The sequence below is a fragment of the Coniophora puteana genome (genome assembly GCF_000271625.1).
Source record: "Coniophora puteana RWD-64-598 SS2 unplaced genomic scaffold CONPUscaffold_7, whole genome shotgun sequence".
NCBI classification, from domain to species: Eukaryota; Fungi; Basidiomycota; class Agaricomycetes; order Boletales; family Coniophoraceae; genus Coniophora; species Coniophora puteana.
Window position 1 is genome coordinate 1,585,113 of NW_006913059.1, and position 18,227 is coordinate 1,603,339.

Here is an 18,227-nt window from a genome sequence, read left to right on the forward strand (position 1 = left end):
AAATACACACTTACCTTACTGATGACCACAACTTAGGGAAGTTATTCTGACCTTCTCACCGAGTAAGATGTCCCACTTTCTACATCATGAAACATTGTTATTCACTCCGCATTTTCTAATTTACTAAAGATACCAAACAGTGGTTCATGCAATTCTGACTGCACGTTTGCAGCTTAACTTGCCTAGAACTTTGACTGGGGGACGACACAATACAACTCTAAGCATGGATCAGATTACCAACCACATAAGCAACTGAGTTCGATAACGGAGCCGTTTTACTAGGTCATCATGAAACCTTACTGAAACCTGATGGGCATTTACATTTGCGTGAATGCAATGAACGCACATTAAATAGAAGTGATCATGTATTAAGGTGTGCAAGTTTTTTGTGTGGCGAGGAACGTATGCTGCACCAATCAAATATTTTTATGTGAACTTCACTGTAAGGCATAGAGCACCGTAGATAAATGTCTGGAGAGGTGATCCTGTTATCCGTCTGGCATTAATATTTTAATCATGAGATAATGAACCTTACACGTCTGCAAGCACAGAGTTTTCGAGTGACTTCAAGAGGGGTTCCGAGGGGACCGAAGTTTAAATGCTGAGTGAATGCGTGATTCTAAACCATGATCCTAGATTGGTGCAATTTCAACATCAATGGTAACAAAGGGGAATGTCGTATTTTACTGGAAGGAGACGAAGGACGAAGGTAGTTGAGACACAGCTTTATTAACGGCTGGACTTCTCGTCCATTGGGCTCATCCCCAGGCATATCAAACTCCCGCGGCTGTATAGGAATTGGCGGCGCGGAACGCCAACCGAACACCATAAACTTGGGAATGTCTATCAACATTTGTCGGTCCTTTCTTATCCAAATGGATGGTCCTTGGACCCGTTATACAAAACGGCGGGTGAGACCTGCTCAGGAACAAAAAACTGTGCGTTGCAATAATTGATCGCTGACAAGAGCTTGAATATGTCGGAATGGGCATTGTAGACCTTGCCTTTCGAACAATATGCTACTCTCGTACACTAAATCATAGCGTAGTCCTTATGCGCCCTTCTCAGAAACCTCCAGCCAAGCTTTCCTGTTCGAGATCTCTTTCCACCACCTAGCCACGTTGGGACGCGACTCGAAAAGCGTAACTTGACCGCCCTGAATGAGGGCTGCACCATACGCGAGGTGGAATATGTCCGCGAGGGTGTATTCCTGCATAAGATCGGATGTCGTTATCATCTCAGGGTAAACTCGCATAGTATTTCATGGCTTTGCGGTCGATATCGGAAAGGACTTACGTTGCCGCCGATATACTTCTGCTTGCCCAGTAAAACATTGTACGCGTCAAGCTTGGTGTTGAGGGTCGCAAGGCACTCTGCCGCACGGGTTTCGTTGGGAGTCGCACCGAACATCCTATAATACACCTCAGCTCACCGGATCCACAGTGGAGAGAAAGAAATGGGGAAGAAACCACGACCGGTGGGAGAAAGGGGGAAGCTGAACGTACGGCTTGAAGACTTTCTCCGATGCATATCCTACGGCCGATGGGTAGAAATTGGACGACTCGATCGAGACGCCTTGCTCAAAAAGGGCCTCCTCCTTCGGATCAGTGGGAATCAACTTTGCGCCATTTCCGGTATATCTCTTGGCGAGGTAGCGCGAGATGGCGCAGCTTGAAACCGTCCTCGTCCTATCGTGCGTGCGTGCATATACAATGGGTTAGTGTCAGCAGATGACAGACATTGAGATATAAAGTCAGGAAAGCATGCATAGATGTGACATACCATGTAAGGGATCTGGCCGAAGGGATGTATGGCAGTGAACTCGGCCGTTTTGTGCTCCCCGCCAGCCCAGTCGACACTGATAAATTCGTACGGGATATTGAGCTCCTTGCACGTAACCGCCACAGTGCGTGTGCACGTGGAAATGGAAGAGCCGTAGAGTTTTAGAACCATGTTGATATTACTGTTAGGAATTTTTAGAGCAATTTGTGGTAGAGCGAAGGAAGTGAGAATGAGAGGGGTCTGGATAGACGATGGACTGACGAATGCGCCTTTTATACTCCGTCAACAAGGCTGGTAACGGTAACATGGAGGAGTATAGCGTGCATCTCCTTGACGGTGCTTTTGGCCATATCAGCAACTATGAGTAGCCAAGGCGAGCTTGCAACGAAGTCTATGGAACACATTGTCGCCGAATTCATTCTTTCGTAATACAGGAATCGTAATACAGGAACATGTACCATCTCAACTCGGGTTCGTTTCTCCAAGTTCGGCTCTGACTTTCTCATCATTTCCGGAATATGACAAGAGGATATACGCGGTGCATCCTGCGACGGTGGTCACGGCGAGAGTTGCTGAGCAAACCACCGAGCAATTTCAGAGAGAAAACACTGAGAAAACGTCGGATTTTGGAGAGACATAACTAGACGTGGGGAGTTTTGAGCGTGAACTCGACACCTTAACGTGGGTTATTCTGTCCTGTTATCCTATTTCCCGACCGTCGGGAATCAGTTCGCTGTGTCTGACGTCAGCCTACTGTACTCGTCTCGAAACAAACCTCGATGTTCATCATTTCAACATCATTTCCCCCCTGTGTGCCGTTTATCGAGCCACCGCAAAACCAGACGCCAGGCCCCCGATATAGTTGTATGGTATAGCGAATGGTAGTAAATATACAAACTGTTTATGCACACTATGTAGTTGGAGCCCTAGCACGATAGAACGCGAGGACAAATGATAGGGGCTCTTGTCCATTTTCGGAACCACGGTGGCGCTACCGACGCGGTTCGCTTTCGACGCGGTTCGCTTTCGACGCGGTTCGCTTTCTCGTTTCCTTTCCTCCACCACCTCATCCTCTTGGCCAACCGAGTTGAGCTCTACAAACAACACGTCCGCCAAGGACGTCTTAGTATCTCTTGTGCTGAAAACTCGCGCTGCTCTGGGCTCGTTGCAGCTTTCTCCTCGCTTCCGGTCTAGGTCTTTCGACTGTGAAAAATGGGCTCGACAGCAACCTCGCGCCCCCGCCCCGCCTTTCGTGCTCTTCAAACGATAGTGCTAGCGTACGTTCTTCTCTCTGTCGTTTATACAACTGGATGGCTGCTCCTTAAGGCTTCTTCTCCTCGGGCTGTGCTGGACGCTTTTGGATTGGGAGGAGACAGCTTTGCCAGTAATGAGGGCTTTGGGTCGTCCTTGGGCTATGGGATTCAAAACCTTCAGAACGATGAGGCTCTAGATGGCTCTGGGACTCACAAACATGCCGGTACAGCTGTAGTATCTTCGATGCTCAAGGACCTTGTAGACTCAAAGTCGACATCATCCCTCGCTCTTACTACTGGAGGCGATACACAACTCTTTGGCGGCACTTCAAGCTCAAGCTCTCAGCTTGTGGAAACTATCCCAGATCACGTAAACTTCAAGCCTTCGTCTTCCTGGCTTCCCGGATCTACGAATCGCAGCATGAAACACGGCCTTTACTCAAATATCGATGCCGAGTTTCTCGCCTCCTCTCTTCCTGAGCACATCATCCTTTCTAAAGCGCTTGCCAACTCACCTCGCCCACGCGCCCTCGTACCCTTCTACTACCGCGCCACCCCTGCCTCCCGCACCGCGAAGGCGGAGTTCGCACACGAAGACATCACGCTCGCGACGCTCGTCACTCATTCTCGCTTCACCGTATTCAAGCGGCTCGTCGAGCGGTACGATGGTCCCATATCAGTAGCGGTGCACGTCAAGGCGCCGCCGGCGCTAGTTGAATCGCTGGGCGAGGCGCTGGTTGCATCTCGGGATTGCTCCGTATCCGGCGGCTCTGGCGACTGCTCGCCGACTCACGGGTCTGGCTTTGGCTCTGCGGACCCTAGATCTACGACGATGGCGGCGCCTCCCGTTGCGACCAACCGACACGGAGCGCAGCACGAGTGGTCGCACGCGCACCCGGCCGTCGCGTCGCAGCTGCGCGCCCTGCACGTGCTGTACACCTCATCCCCGCGCTTTGCGGAAAGGGTGGACGTGCACCTGGTGCTTGCGCCGCACGAGCGGGCGCTGAATACGTGGAGAAACGTCGCGAGGCAGCTGGCGAGGACGGGCTTGGTGATGATGCTTGATGTGGATTTTGCGGTTTGCACGGATTTTAGAGGGGCGCTTTTGAATCTTGGAGTAGTGGGCGCACGGGATGCTGCTGGTGCCGGTGCTAGTGCTGCTGGGGCAACATCTGGTGTTGGTAGTGGTATCGATAAGGTCTCGGATCTGGCGGGCGCTGGAGAGAGAGCCTCGTTCAACGGTGGCGGAGAAAACAGCACTGAATCCGATATTAGTGCAAGTGCGCTGATGCAAAAGCTCTGGGCGGGCGAGGCTGCGCTAGTCGTTCCCGCGTTCGAATACACACGTCTCCGCGATGGGATGGATTCACGTACGTTTCCGCGCGATAAGCAGGTTCGTTCATCCTAAATCTCCCCGTCTTCCCCCGTCTCTTGCCTTTATCATCTTCGCGTGCTTACCACAGATACAATCGCCAGAGCCTACTCGCGCTCGTGCATAGTGGGAAATTGGACATGTTCCATCGTTCGTGGCAGCCAGGGCATAATAGCACCGACTATACGCGCTACTACGCCGCTGCGCCTGGCGAGGTGTACAAGGTGGATCGGTACCAGGCTGCATACGAGCCATATGTGGTATTTAGGAGGGATGGGCCGCCGTGGTGAGCCTTGAATCATTTCTCCACCTTATTCCCTGAGGGTATTATCTCGCAATGCTGACAGCATCATTGGTCTCTTCGTAACAGGTGTGACGAGCGATTCGTGGGGTACGGAGGAAACAAGGCGGCGTGCTTGTTCGAAATGTACCTGTCCGGCGTGTCTTTTTATGTCCTCTCGGACCATTTTCTCATACACCAAACGCACCCATATGAAGAGGCTGCGCGGAAGGCAGAGGTGAGCTCGTTCGCCTCGCTTATGAAATGGTAAATATCACGATGGGGTTATAGAGAAAAAGCAACAAGAAACTGTACCAGGACTTCAAGGAGGAGGCGTGTCTTAGGTACGTTTTTGATTTGCGTTACTCCGTATACCACGTAAGAGAACTGATGCATTGCACCCTCCCGCCCACTTGTCGTTGTTGCCTATGCCTTGTGTATATCGAAAAGGTATCTGAGAAGGCACCGAGATGCTGGGACGCTGGCCGGCGCTCTAGGCCACAACGTGCGGAAAGAATGTCTGAAGATGCGAGGTGTGGCAAGGATCGCCGCCGAGGTATGTAAGCTGCTATGTTTTCCCCTAACCCCACAGCGGCGGGTCTGGGGGAGCCCAACATCACCTGAATACCAGCTTGATACCAGCGCTAATTCTGATTCTTTGTCAGATCGTCGAGGGTGCTGTATGATGTCGACACGGCACCTCTCAGTTGGGCTTCGTGTTTCAAACTTTACGAAGACAAAACTTCATGCTCTGTTGTACGTAAATGCATAAGATAGCACGATGTTGTGTACCATTGTAAAGGTTTTTCGAATGTGATTGATGCAGCTGTTAGTCGCCAGCCGGAGGTAAATAGGGTTATAGTTGAAAGTGTGCCTGGTGATGGCAGCTGCCAAACAGCTTGACTGAGATCAGAATACCTGCGTGCTCCTGTTATACAGCAATGCCACCATTTGACCTCTCCTCCCTCGTTCACCTCTCGTGTTTTGACCATACAACTCATGGACACTGACTGAATCCCCGCGTACACCCTTCTCTCATCTAGTGCATTTTCTCGAGTACTCACATACCGAAACCCGCTCGGAGATTCAGGATACGGCGTTGCAATTGAGCTACGCCTGTGATACTCGGTGGCTTGCTCGGTGGTGAACCAGCAATTTGAACACCAGGATGGAGGACAACTATCTTTCCATCTCACAATGGGGCCTGCCTTCGGCCAAGAAACGCGCGCTACTCATACACGGCATCGCTTCCTCTTCTTCATCATGGTACCGCGTCGCGCACATGCTCGTCGCTGGGGGTGAGCCCACCCCTCCTCACTTCGCCATTTCTTCTTAATGACCATCGTCCCTGGCGTATTACCTACGATCACCTTCTCACCATGCTCGCTCAACGTGGTGCATTGCAGGCTATCTCGTTACCGCCCCCGACTTGCTGGGCCATGGCACAGCCCCGCACTCCCAGAAGGGACGCGTCCAAGACCTCGCCGAAGCCCTCCGACCCCTATTCGAGTCCCCATATCCACCATTCGACCTTATCATCGCCCACTCGCTCGGGTGTGTCGTCGCACTCGTCGCGCTCGAGTACCTCGATGCCTCGCGCACGACGGCGGTTGTACTCGTCGACCCGCCCATCCTGCCCGACCCGCCGCCGGACCGCGTCCCGGACGAGGAGCGCACCAAAGAGGGGATGGACATTGTCAGGGCGATGTTCTTAGAGGAGGTGCTGAATACGCCGAGCATTGAAAGTTATATGCATGCGAACCCCGGGTGGGCGAGGGAGGATGCGGTGCTCAAGGTGCATGGGGCACATATGTGTGATCCCGATATCATTGATAGTATTTTTGAGGTGTGTTCTCTCTGTGAACCTTTATCCCCCCTCTCTGCCTCTGGTCTTTTCCCTTGCCGTTCTTCCTCAAGCTTCTTGCTCGCCCTCTCGCCGCTGACTTTGAATATCGAATGGCGAGCGTCGCACTGACGCCCATGCCTTTCCTACACAGCAAAACTTCCCCTGGTCCTTCGCGCACCTCCTCGACGGCCTGCCTTCGCATGTCAAAATGACCATCCTCGCTGCAGACCCGCAGCGACGTCCAGCGTTCTTCGTTGAAGCGGTAGAGAAGTACCGCTCGATCCGCACTGTCGTTGTCGACGGCGCCACGCACTCCATCCACCGCGAGTTCCCCGACGTTGTCGCAGAGACGGGACTCGAGACGGTTGCGGCCATCGAGGCTGAGGCGCAGCAGGCGTTCAAGGGGCAAGGGACGTCGGATGGAGAATCTCACGAGCCCGATGTATCAAGGCCCGTGGAAGTCCCGAAGGTGGAGGTGACATCACCCACTTCCCCTACCGCACACGCCGACTCCCCGCCTAACGCCCAGCCCAAGATTACATCTCGTTCCCCGAGCGGCCGAGCGCGTGGGCACACGCTCGCGCACGTCGACATGGCCGGGTGGCGCACCCTCGGTGTCGAGGTGTTCAACCCCGTCACACAGACGCACGTGCGTCGTCCTTCTGCTGCGTCTCGCGAGCCGCACCCGCTGTTCGGCGGTGGCCAATCCGATGGGGCCGGTGCGGCGGGTAAGGAGACGCTGGAAGTCTTGCGTGAGACGATCGCGAGCACCTATGGCGCGAGTCTGGGCGTGCTCACGCACGAGCGTGTCTCGGAGGACAAAGCGTCGCGGGATGGCGAGGGGGAGGAGACGGAGACGGAGGGCTCGGGACATGTAACGCCCAAGATATCGGCCACTGCACGCAGCGACTCTCCGGGACGATTTCCTTCCCAGCAATCAAACGAGCCGGGACCCATACCGACGCACGAGTTGATGCGTCAGCTCTCAGTTGCCAGAGTCGGGGAAGAAACTGTGATTGAGGTGGAAAGGGCACAGAGATAGAAAGGTACGTTTTCTGAGTTGATGCCATCGACCGCAATTGTAAAGCTAAGGTGACTGACAATCAAAGTGTCCAGACACATGGTACTGTCCTCTTTTTTTTTTTACCTTGGCGCCCGATTTCCTTCGGCCTCCCGGCATCCCCCGACTTCTTCTATGTTGTTTGCCATTGATCTCCCTGTCCGTAAATCCCATTGTTTTGTCATCTTTATTGGTGTAACCATCTCCGCTCTTGAATTCATCGTTCGCCTCGTCGGCGTGTACCCATCTCATCGCTTCACCAGCCATGCTCGCGCACATTTCAGCGAGCAATGACTATGATCACTCCGTCGTTGCGCACGTCACCAGATGAGAGTACTCTGTCATCGTTTCTGGCCTCTCTTAGCGTTGTTGGTGGCCCGATCCCTTGTGTAGCGTCCCAAGATGCGGTAGCGAGCCACTCTTGCTGCTGTAGCTGGGATGGACGGATGGGGGGTGTACGCCATAAAGGCATCGCTGAATACGAACTGGTTTTAAGCCGTTCACAATCCTCATCCTTTCCGCCTTCTACAGCAATAAATCCAGCTCCGGCCCGTCGACGTGCAATTCCGGCGACCCTAGGGTAGAGAGGTCTGGACCGGGGTCTTGAGGGAGCCACTAGGCAGGCACATAGTGTTTCCGTGCGCGTTAATAGCTACTCAGACCCCCTATCGAAGTTCCATCTCCAGGACCGACCTAGTCCACCGCTCAACTTCGACATTTTTGGAGGCACTCGGCGCAATCCCGACGACGCCGATACCGCTTTGGCCAACAACCCACAGCATCCTTCTTCGTTCGCGCACGGGGATGAGAGATTCTTAATGGCTAGCACTTCTAATCTAAGATCACGCGCAGTGGAAGACCGCTCCCAATTGACCACTAGCGCTGTTGACGCCGTCTTTTACGTCGGCAATCTCCGATATTGAATATCTGTGTTGTGGGTGCATATGGGACCATAAAATATCCGGTAAAACAGATCCAGGCACTTGAATGACTCATGTGCCCCTCCACAGGTTCACGTATAGCCCTACACCCGCTGTCATGGTGGAGTTGATGTAAAACATAGAATGTCCGCGTTAGCACAGATAAGGTTGCTGTTTTTATTAATAGTTCGGATGTTTGGCATCGGATAGCACTCCGCTTTGACCGAGATATCTCCTACGATAGTCGATCCATGTAATTTAGGGCGCACGCCAATTGCGAAGTTGCCTAGTCAGATGTGCTTTCAAAGTTTATTGAATGGGTCGCCTCGATGAAGAAGGCCCAAGCAAGATGTTATCCCCGGGCCTTCATGAACTGACGACACAGTATTCCGGCTTGAACTTCTGACGAAGAGGGGAAGAAGAACACGAGATATTTGTTGGCTACGTCAGTCTGGAGATGTCCTTGTTCCCATTGACGGAAGTTTGCATCGTGCAGTGGTCAAAGGTGCCATTAATATGGTACCACTTTTCCGGATATCTCCGTGAGTGACTCGTAGACGCCTTCAAGTTGTGGGTGCTTGTGATACCACCTGTCACCCGAGAAATCTTGATCAGCTCCCGACACCTGAAGTGGTTGGTGTGCTCACGATTCACAGACTAGCCTTATCCAGTTTGGGCTAATCGCTGATTTTCTGATGATAGTGTCTGTGAGTGAGCACTAGCTGCGTGTCCCGGAAGCCGCGATTTGGCTCGGTCACCTTCATTTCCCCATGAAGTTTATATGCTTATTTTCTGTTCAGATTCGTCCTAGAGTCCTGTCTTCGCTCTTTCTATTACCATCGCCCCCGCCTCCTCTTATCTGTCTTCTCTCTGCCAAAGCCGATATTCATCCTGCGCATGTTCCCCTCCTTCCCTACTAGTCTCTCTGATATTAACCGTATCATCCATTGGGCAGAATCGCCTCCTGGGACTCAAAGGTGTCGTCGACTAGACGTTGGATATTGCGCATTGTTAGCGACACCTTTGAGTTCTGACGGAGGCGATCCTTCGTCGCATGCAACATCAGATGGCCTCGCGATCCACTAGTATTCCAGGTGAGCGATCGTCGACGACAACAGCCCTCAGCACCTTCAGCATGTGCACATATGTATCATGTCTCAGTAGTGGGTATATGTTCGTCATGGAGACGGTATAGTCGAACAAGACCAGCTTGTAGGCTACAGCTCTAGGTTCAGCCGTTAAGATACGGTGCCTATATCCTCAATCGTCTAAGCTCTGTGCAAGGCTCAGCTTCGTGCAGCGCTTAGTCTACCATTTATACGCTCATCAACAAGTTAGTTAGAGCTGTATCGTAAAGTTCTCTTTACCCAACTTATGTCATATTGCTCGTGAATAACAAGTAGCCATGTGCTTCAGATTATCCCACTTGCCAGAGGAGAAATTGGAAAACTCGTAGCCACCTCTTGCGGATTATGAGTCTGAGCAGCAGGGTTCGCGTTCTGATCGGGACAATAACCGTGTTCATTGACCAGCCCGGATTCGTCGTATGGGTCGGAACTTCATTTACGTGGAAAGCGTGGAGCCTGCGCTCATCTTTATGCCGGTATTCGATTGCAATGTCAAACTAGATGCTACAAACATATATCCGAGTCGGACCCGACAGGCGTGCCGTACTAAGCCTAGCACATTGTTTTATTTAGATTACCGGATAACAGTGTTGTGATGGTCTCTAGCCAGAACCGCCGACTATCAAGCTCATTTCATGTTTAGATATACAAAATGCTATTTAAAGAGCTTAATGCAGCGTTCATCGGACCGTGATGCTTTGCCTTCATCATTACATCAGTATAGCTAACCGCCTTCTTTGTCCCACATATAACCACTGTCACAGAGTACGCCAGTACCTTAAGTCGTCATATTCCCCACTTCTACGAGTGATGGCCTGCAACTCGGCTCCAATTGTGTCGTACGTCCAAGAGAGCTTGGTATTAGAATACACATATGGTACGGTTCTTGTTTTGGTTCTTCGCTTGTATCTATAGCTTACACGGTTTAACAGTGGCTGCACTGACCGTTGCTATATACGATTATTGTGAGTCCTTCTAGTAAGCTCTCGACAGATTTGGATGAAGATTATACCTCTACTTAACAGTCCTAAATATCATCGCTGAGGTATGTCTTGTACTTGTCTCATTCTGCATTTCATAGAGTGATCATCTGGGTAGATCGAACATATTTGGGTAAGACACGTCTCTCGAAAAAAACATATAGCAATAATAGACCTACTAATGGGTCACAGAATCAAAAGTTCCGCTGGACGACTTTGGCATATGCGGTGGTACCTATGTCGAATGACTCGTGTATCAAACTAGGTTTTCTGACGATATATTCTGTCTATTAGCTACGATACATTGGTTTTGGGACACCGATGTGAGTGTTTTGGTGAACGTTCCGTCTCGTGATCTTCTGAACCATCTCGTAGCTTCAACTTAGGTACGCTACTCAGGAATATAGTGCCTCCATCCAAGTTCTAAGCTTCTGTAGTGCTCAACTTTACTAGCGTCCCGCTTTCCAGCAAAGTGAGTAGTTATTCTCGTTAATACTTCGAGAAAGCCTTTGACCTCCGTGAGAAAGGTGTATGTTGCATTTTCATAAGTAGTCACATACTTACCCAAACGTCGGTGATTGCGACCAGATGCAAGTCGTTACTAACCTGAGGTTTAATACTTGATACTAACTGTCCTGCAGCATTCGCGTTGCTCATCATACAACAGACAGCTCTTTCAGTTGTCGTACTTATATTACAGGGTTGGCGCTAGGTTTCATTGACAAGCCAGCAAGAGCCTGACTATTATTTCACAGGAATGCTAACAACGCGAGTACACGTTCTTCTGGGGAAACCAAAGAATATTTTAGCCTTTCTCCTTCCTTACTACGTGGTTGTTCAAGTCATCAACTTGGTGATACTTTGCTTTGGCCTTATAGGCTCGGCTAATGCTATATGTGGGTTAAAATCTCAACGTCAACTTTCATCCATCTCGTACTGAATCATAATGATTATTTGCCGCATAGCTTGTTTTTCTTGCCACGGATTTTATTTCTGTGACATCAATTACCCCGTATCTCTGTCCTGGATCTATCCGACGTGGAACGCGGTGTTGCTCAGCTATGAAACACTTCTTTGCGGGCTTGTCATACGCTATGTTGCACAGCATCTTCGAGAGCCTTTCTGGGTAAATCCGATGCGCACTGCAAATACTCTTGTCGCTGTTATTGTGCATGACAATCTCGTCTATTTCTTCGTGTACGACAGCTTCATTCTATCTTGCGTGACATTGCTTACCCACGTTTTTGTTGAAGAGCCATTTTTACAATGACCATAAGTGCTCTGGGTCAGGTTCCACAGCTGATTACTGTAAGAATCTTATACACAGCCATGTACCAATTTCCTCACTTGCTAACTTCGCCACAACACCAGTCAGTGTCTTACACTTCCGTGAAGGTTATCCTTGAGACCTTTCTCTTGAGTATGGTTGGGCCGTGGATGATAATTAGCCTGCGAAAGAATTTCGAGAGGGGTCTGGATGGACAAAACTCCAACGCGCATGTGGCGACTGTCTCAACATTTGCTGCTGGTTCTCCTCCAGTTGAAGAAGATGCGTAACGACGGCCTCAGATAGCTATATGTAGTACATACAGATGATGGACACATAATCATGCAAATTGTGATATAGGCTACAGTAATAAAGGTATCTGTGCGTCACTAAATAGGATGACGAAGTAAGCGACTCTTCAACCTGTGTGAGACTGAGTGGCAAGATATGCGTTATGATCGGAATTTGGTTTCATTAGACATTTTAATCTGGTTTCCCCGCCGAAGTTATCGCTTCTCATTGCAAACGGTGAGCCTTTGCACAAATAACATGTGTCTGGCGATCTTCTTTACTGTAGCGATGGAACAACGCGATCAGATTATATGCCATAAATTGTTCGAGGATTTATGCGCAATATATTTCGCGCGTGGTAGTAACTTTGATGTTTGGATGGAGGACGTTTCACTGCAGGGGTGTTAACGTCGTTCACAGACTTCATCGATGGTTTGATGAAACGTACAGCATAGTACTATTCAAAGGCCAGTGATGCACCGCTAAATTAGTGGTGCTATGTCGTCACCAACACACCCGTTACTAAGCGCGTATTTAGTTCAACTATGATAGGAATAACATTTATCCAGCCGTATATACCAGCACGTCAGTCCTTTACTCCCACTGCATGAATGGCCTCCCCACCCGCTGTGCTTGTGGCATACGTTGAAGAAAGCCTCGTACTGGAGTATGCATATGGTGAGGTCCATAGCAGCTGTTCCCCAATCATGCCAACTGAACTGTACCTTTCTGTAGTGGCTGCTATCACCGTTGCTACTTACGATTATTGTGAGTCCCCATGACTCTCAGAAGCCTCTTCAGCGACATAAAGTATCACTTGGTAGCCTTGAACATTTCTCGCGAGGTAAGCTCTCTAGGCAATTTAACACGAGGAGCTCAAATGGTCGTCCAGATTGAGTACATTTGGGTTAGTATTTTTCCTTTAAATACGTACGGTAGCAATTGAAACACTTATCGTCGACAGAGCCAGAAACTATGCTGGACAACTTTGGCTTATGTAGTGGTGCGGATGTATCTCATAGTTTGCAAGCGGAATAGGTTCGCTGATGTGCTTTGGCTGCCGCTTAGCTACGATACCTCGGTTTTGCCATTCCGATGTGAGTGTACTATTCCAAAATCTCTGGTACATAGGGTTTTGAGAGGAAATATCACAGCTTCAATCTAGGTACGGTATTCAGAGATAAAACGTCTTTATCACTCATCACTGTCTTAGTGCTCAACTTGACTAGTGTCCCGTTGTCCAGCAAAGTGAGTGGTCCGCGAGATTTGATCTAAGCCGAACTGTGCTAAAACTGTATGAAACAGATGTATGTTACTCTTCTTTGGTTGACCACACTCAATCATACAACGGTATGCTTTAACAGCTGTAAGTTGGGAATCCAAGCTAGGATAACCTGGTCCTCACTGTTTGGTGGCATTGTTGAAGCATTTGCTTTGCTTTCTCTGCAACAAAACATCATTTCGGTCATCATACTTATTTTGCAAGGTTTGCACTGACGGATTTCGACTGACCTGCTGAAGCACCAGTTAACTCGCTGTAGGAATGATGACTCTGCGCGTGTACATTCTTCTCGGAAAGCCAAAGAAAGTCCTGGCATTCCTCCTTGTCCACTACACGGTCGTTCAAGCCATCACTGTGGTGGTGGTTTACTTTCGACTTACAGGCTCGGCCAACGCAATCTGTGCGTCGGATTTTCAAGTCACGTATCTCATATCCTATTTACTCACCATTACGCGAATAGCCTGCTTCTCTTTCTACGGATTTCATTTCTGCGATATCGAATACCCCGAATCCGTCGCCTGGATATACCCAACGTGGAACGGGGTTCTGATGAGCTACGAAATGGTGCTCTGCGCACTAGTCTTACGTTACGCTGCTCGCCATCTTCGCGGCACTTTTTGGAGAGACCCCGTGCGCACCGCAAACACACTCATCGCGGTGATCGTGCACGACAACCTGGTCTACTTCTTCGTGTGAGTCTGCCCATCCTCTTCTACCCTATGCTCATTCAGAACACCAATGCAGAGCTGTTCTCGCCATGATCATTAGTGCCCTAGGCCAATTACCGGGGCTGATTACGGTAAGAATGTCAATGCGCTTCACCGAGTTCCGCCATCGGCTCACTTCCCCATGAAAATAGTCAGTGCCTTATACCTCAGTCAAGGTTATCATGGAGACCTTGCTCTTGAGCATGGTCGGTCCCTGTGTAGTGCTTAGCCTGCGAAGGGGATACGAGAGAGGTCTGAGCGACGTACATGGGTCGAGTGTCACAACGTTGATGTTTGTCGCTGGAGCTCCTCCAACCGAGGAAGAGGAATAAGACAGGTATAATAACAGAATTTTACACATAGAGACTAGGAGCAACCAACAGAGTCATACTGTAATAGACAATCTATAACAAATACTATACAACGAATGAAGACTTATAACAAACGTACCCAGCGTTCTAGGAAACAAGAAGGTACCCGAATCCATCACCCCACCCCCAGCCTATGCATCCCCCGCCTGCACAACCACCATCCCCGCGCCAGCGCCAGGCGCGCCAACTAGCACCGCAGCGCCCACATCGCCAATCGTCTTGCGCACGAGCGCCACCTCTCCCGCGCCTATACCCGCGCCCGCGCCGTGCTGCTCCTCGACGAGCTGCTTCAGCTCCGCATCGTGGTTCTCCACCGCAAGCCTGCGCGAGCGCCCGCAGAGAACGAGCAGTCGCGTGCTCAGACCGGTGCCGTCGCCGCTGGCGGACGCTGCGAGTGACTCTTTGAGCTGCGCGAGGCGCGTGAGAGCGGCATGCAGCGGCACGGGGGAGGATAGCTCGTCGAAGGTGATGCGCGAGAGCGCCGCGCGGAGAGCGGGGGAGGCTGTTGTCCGGGGTGCCGTGGTCGCGTCGTCTTCCTCCGTTCCGGGGCCTGCGACGCGTGCCCAGGCGAGGTCGTCCGCGGTCGAGTTCTGCAGGCGTGTATGAGTCGTCGCGTTTGCGTAGATGGTGTCCGGCGGAAAGTTGACCATCTACAAAAAGACAATGATCATGAGATGACTTTGGATTTGAGACACAGCGGGGGCGAAGACTCACGTATGTAAGCCCAGGAACGCTATCCAGCGCCTCATCCGCCTTCTCATCACCGACAAGCACACCCTCCGGCTTCTTCAGATCCCCACCCTGCGCTAAGCCCTTGCTCACCCTCACAACCGTCGCCCGCACTCTCTCGTTCGCGCACAGCTGCACGACGAATTCGAGCGCAAGCCGGTCGTCCGGCCCGCCAAAGAACGGCACGAACACGTGCGCACCGTCGCACACGCCCATCGTCGTGCACGTGTCCGCCGCGGAGGCGTCAATCCCAGAACCAACAGCGAGCGCAACGTCCGTGCGCGCCTCCGCAAAGACGCTGCGCACAAACTGGGAATGCGTCGAGTTCGCACTCGCGCTGTTGGGCGACGCGCCGTCCTGCACGCCAAAAAGCGCCTCGAACGGGCTGAACGCCGCCGCCGTCGTAACACCGTCGCCGTCTGCCCGGTCCTCGCCCGAGCTCCTAGGACGAACCGGAGCCGGCGCAGACGAGGGCGGCAACCACGGCAGCACGACGAGCTGCGCCCCGCCCTCCTGCGCGTGGTCCGCCACGCGCCTCGCTAGATCGTCGTACGGCACGATGGACAGGGCAGCGGACACCGCCATGCCGTGCAGCGCGCCGAACGTGCGGAACACGGCGAGGAGTGGGTCCGAGCGCGCGAGGACGTCGACGGCAAAGTGCGCGGTGCGCATGACGGCGGACGTGCGGTCCGTGAGCTCGATGAGGCGGAGCGCGTCGACGGACACGGCGCGCTGCTTGCGTTTGCCCGCGGAGGCGGGAGCTTGGGCGGTGTTGTTCGAGGAATGCGAGCTACTGTTGTTGTTGAGGGCGATGAGCTGCGTGAGCGACATGAGCGCTGGTACATGCTCGAACTTGTCCAGAACGACAGTGAGCCTGCGGCGCCACACTATCCCATCCGCGCCCGCCGCGCCTTCGCCCGCTATCAACCCCGACCCATCCTTCGCGTCGTTCCACTCCAGTGAGTCCGCCTCGTCCGAGCCGCCGACACGCTTCTTATTCGCAGACGTGCGGCGGCGTGCGCCACCCTTGATCATCTCGGGGTAGAGCCAGCTCGCGAGCGGCGTGGTCATGAACGTGAGCACGAGCGCCTCGAGGACGAACATCGAGAAGACCTGCTGGGTGAGGATGCCCGCTGAGAGGCCGGTGTTGAGCACAATGAGCTCGACGAGTCTGTTTCATCGTCACCCGAGCACAAAAAGCAAGGGGTAGGGTTGAGCTCGGTGGTGCAAATGCGAACGAGGTTTGCTCACCCTTTACAACTCATCAGCGCACCAATGGTGCTCGACTCGCGCCAGCTGAAGCCGAGCAGGCGAGAGCCCATTGTGCAGCCGCAGAACTTGCCCGTGAAGGAAAGCGTGATAATGGCGATGGTGAAGCCCCAAATCGTCCCTTGAAAATGGTTAAGCGTTCAGTAACCCAGTGTACAGAGTATGTAGCTCACCAGTGTTCAACAAACCTAGATTAGTGTTCAGGCCAGAGATCGTGAAGTACTATCAACGTAAATGATCAGAACCGCGACATCATTGGGAAACTAAAACTCACTTACCAGAGGTATAAAGACAATCGTGACCATATCTTCCAGCTTCTCCGTCAAGGCAATGGCAAGGCCACCGTCGCGGGGCACAATCAGTCCAGCCAGAAACGCTCCAAAAATAGCATTGACGCCAATGATGTCGGTAAAGAACGCAGAGCCAAACAGCACAAGCATCGTCGCGGTCATGAACACCATCGTCGGTCCGTTGTCGATCGAGCCCGTAACACGCGCGAGATAGTGCATGACCCTCCTTACGACGAGAAGCAGGAACAGTATGAACGCGAGGCACGTGAGGAGGATGTAGAGCGCGGTGATGCCCGAGCCGGCGTTGACGAGCGCGACGCTGAGCGCGAGGAGCACCCAGCCGACAACGTCGTCCGCCTGCGCAGCCGAGAGCACGATGACGCCGATCTGGGTGTCGAGCAGCTGCAGCTCGGTGAGGATACGGCACAGCACGGGGAAGGCGGTGATGGAGTACGCGACGCCAGTGAAGAGCATGTAGTGCGTGAACGCGACGTCTGGGTCGATGAAGCGTTTGTAGAGCGGGACGGAGAGGGCGGCGCCGAGCCCGAAGGGCAAGACCATGCCCGAGAGGGAGATGACGGCGGACTTTGGGCCATTGCGCTTGAGGATGGTGCCGTTGATTTCAAGGCCGATGATGAAGAGGAAGAGGCAGAGGCCAATGTCGGCAACGAGGGTGAGATAAGGGATTGATTGGGAGGGGAAAATATGGGAGGTAAAGCCAGGGATGCGTCCGAAGGCGGTAGGACCTATAGATAAGGATGAAGTGTAAGTTTAGGTCATCGTTGGGAGCGGTGCAGAGAGGTGGTACGTACCGAGGAGGATACCGCCCAGGATCTCGGCAATAACCTTTGGCTGCCCAATTCTCTTGAGGCCAAAGGAAAGGACCTGAGCCATCATGAGGATGACCCCTAAAATATAGGCAAACAAGTCAGGGAGAGGAGCCACAAGCACGAGAACGGGTCAGGGCTCACCGAGCTGTATGATCCATAACTTGAGCGTATCGGTCGCGCTGAAGGAAGCAGGGTCTACACCTGTGAGCAGCCCTCCCTAGAGTATAAACGTCAGGGGCAAGTAAGAAAGAGAGGATAAGACGATAACTAACCTGAGCTGGAGCCTGTGCACGCTTTGAGATAGCGCTGAAGGCATGAACCGTTCGCCCTGAGAAACTGGCCATGGCTGTTTCGCTCTCGGACGAGTAGAGCTACGTCAGGGTCAATAGCAGAGTCTTGAGAGCTGGAAGAAACCGTGGGATGGAGGTCTCAAAGAAAGGTGCGCACGAGGGAGGAGTCGAGCCACTCGTCGTCCATCTGGCAAGGGGACAATCAAAATACATAATTTGTGGTGATGTTTTCCTCTGTTTCACTTGGCGATAACCGCGCCCTTTCTGTCCGCCGACACGCG

The 18,227-nt window shown here is 52.1% G+C and overlaps 5 protein-coding genes across 5 annotated transcripts; 3 read left to right on the plus strand and 2 right to left on the minus strand.

The window, feature by feature from the left end:
• Nucleotides 1–1,051: 1,051 nt before the first annotated feature.
• Nucleotides 1,052–1,953, minus strand: CONPUDRAFT_56804 (glutathione transferase; the record flags this gene model as incomplete). Its single annotated transcript, XM_007770802.1, has 4 exons — nt 1,052–1,210; nt 1,297–1,411; nt 1,506–1,670; nt 1,736–1,953. 4 exons carry the CDS (start codon nt 1,951–1,953, stop codon nt 1,052–1,054), a joined length of 657 nt encoding a protein of 218 aa, XP_007768992.1.
• A 1,530-nt stretch (nt 1,954–3,483) lies between these two features.
• On the plus strand, nt 3,484–5,225 carry CONPUDRAFT_41728 (glycosyltransferase family 49 protein; the record flags this gene model as incomplete). Its single annotated transcript, XM_007770790.1, has 7 exons — nt 3,484–3,726; nt 3,910–4,189; nt 4,358–4,428; nt 4,512–4,693; nt 4,778–4,925; nt 4,979–5,031; nt 5,138–5,225. Coding segments are annotated over 7 exons (1,065 nt in total), but the record flags the coding sequence as incomplete, so codon positions are not given.
• Nucleotides 5,226–5,855: 630 nt separating this feature from the next.
• Nucleotides 5,856–7,575, plus strand: CONPUDRAFT_90767 (alpha beta-hydrolase; the record flags this gene model as incomplete). Its single annotated transcript, XM_007771350.1, has 3 exons — nt 5,856–5,985; nt 6,094–6,533; nt 6,685–7,575. The coding sequence occupies 3 exons, from the start codon at nt 5,856–5,858 to the stop codon at nt 7,573–7,575; spliced, it is 1,461 nt and encodes a 486-aa protein (XP_007769540.1).
• A 5,214-nt stretch (nt 7,576–12,789) lies between these two features.
• CONPUDRAFT_73721 (uncharacterized protein) lies at nt 12,790–14,499 on the plus strand (the record flags this gene model as incomplete). Its single annotated transcript, XM_007770931.1, has 10 exons — nt 12,790–12,856; nt 12,914–12,946; nt 13,003–13,022; nt 13,247–13,275; nt 13,408–13,426; nt 13,484–13,528; nt 13,758–13,860; nt 13,921–14,152; nt 14,237–14,318; nt 14,344–14,499. 10 exons carry the CDS (start codon nt 12,790–12,792, stop codon nt 14,497–14,499), a joined length of 786 nt encoding a protein of 261 aa, XP_007769121.1.
• A 170-nt stretch (nt 14,500–14,669) lies between these two features.
• Nucleotides 14,670–18,000, minus strand: CONPUDRAFT_90770 (uncharacterized protein; the record flags this gene model as incomplete). Its single annotated transcript, XM_007771351.1, has 9 exons — nt 14,670–15,188; nt 15,253–15,696; nt 15,727–16,438; nt 16,519–16,657; nt 16,710–16,758; nt 16,815–17,572; nt 17,639–17,734; nt 17,798–17,873; nt 17,929–18,000. The coding sequence occupies 9 exons, from the start codon at nt 17,998–18,000 to the stop codon at nt 14,670–14,672; spliced, it is 2,865 nt and encodes a 954-aa protein (XP_007769541.1).
• Between the last annotated feature and the right edge of the window lie 227 nt (nt 18,001–18,227).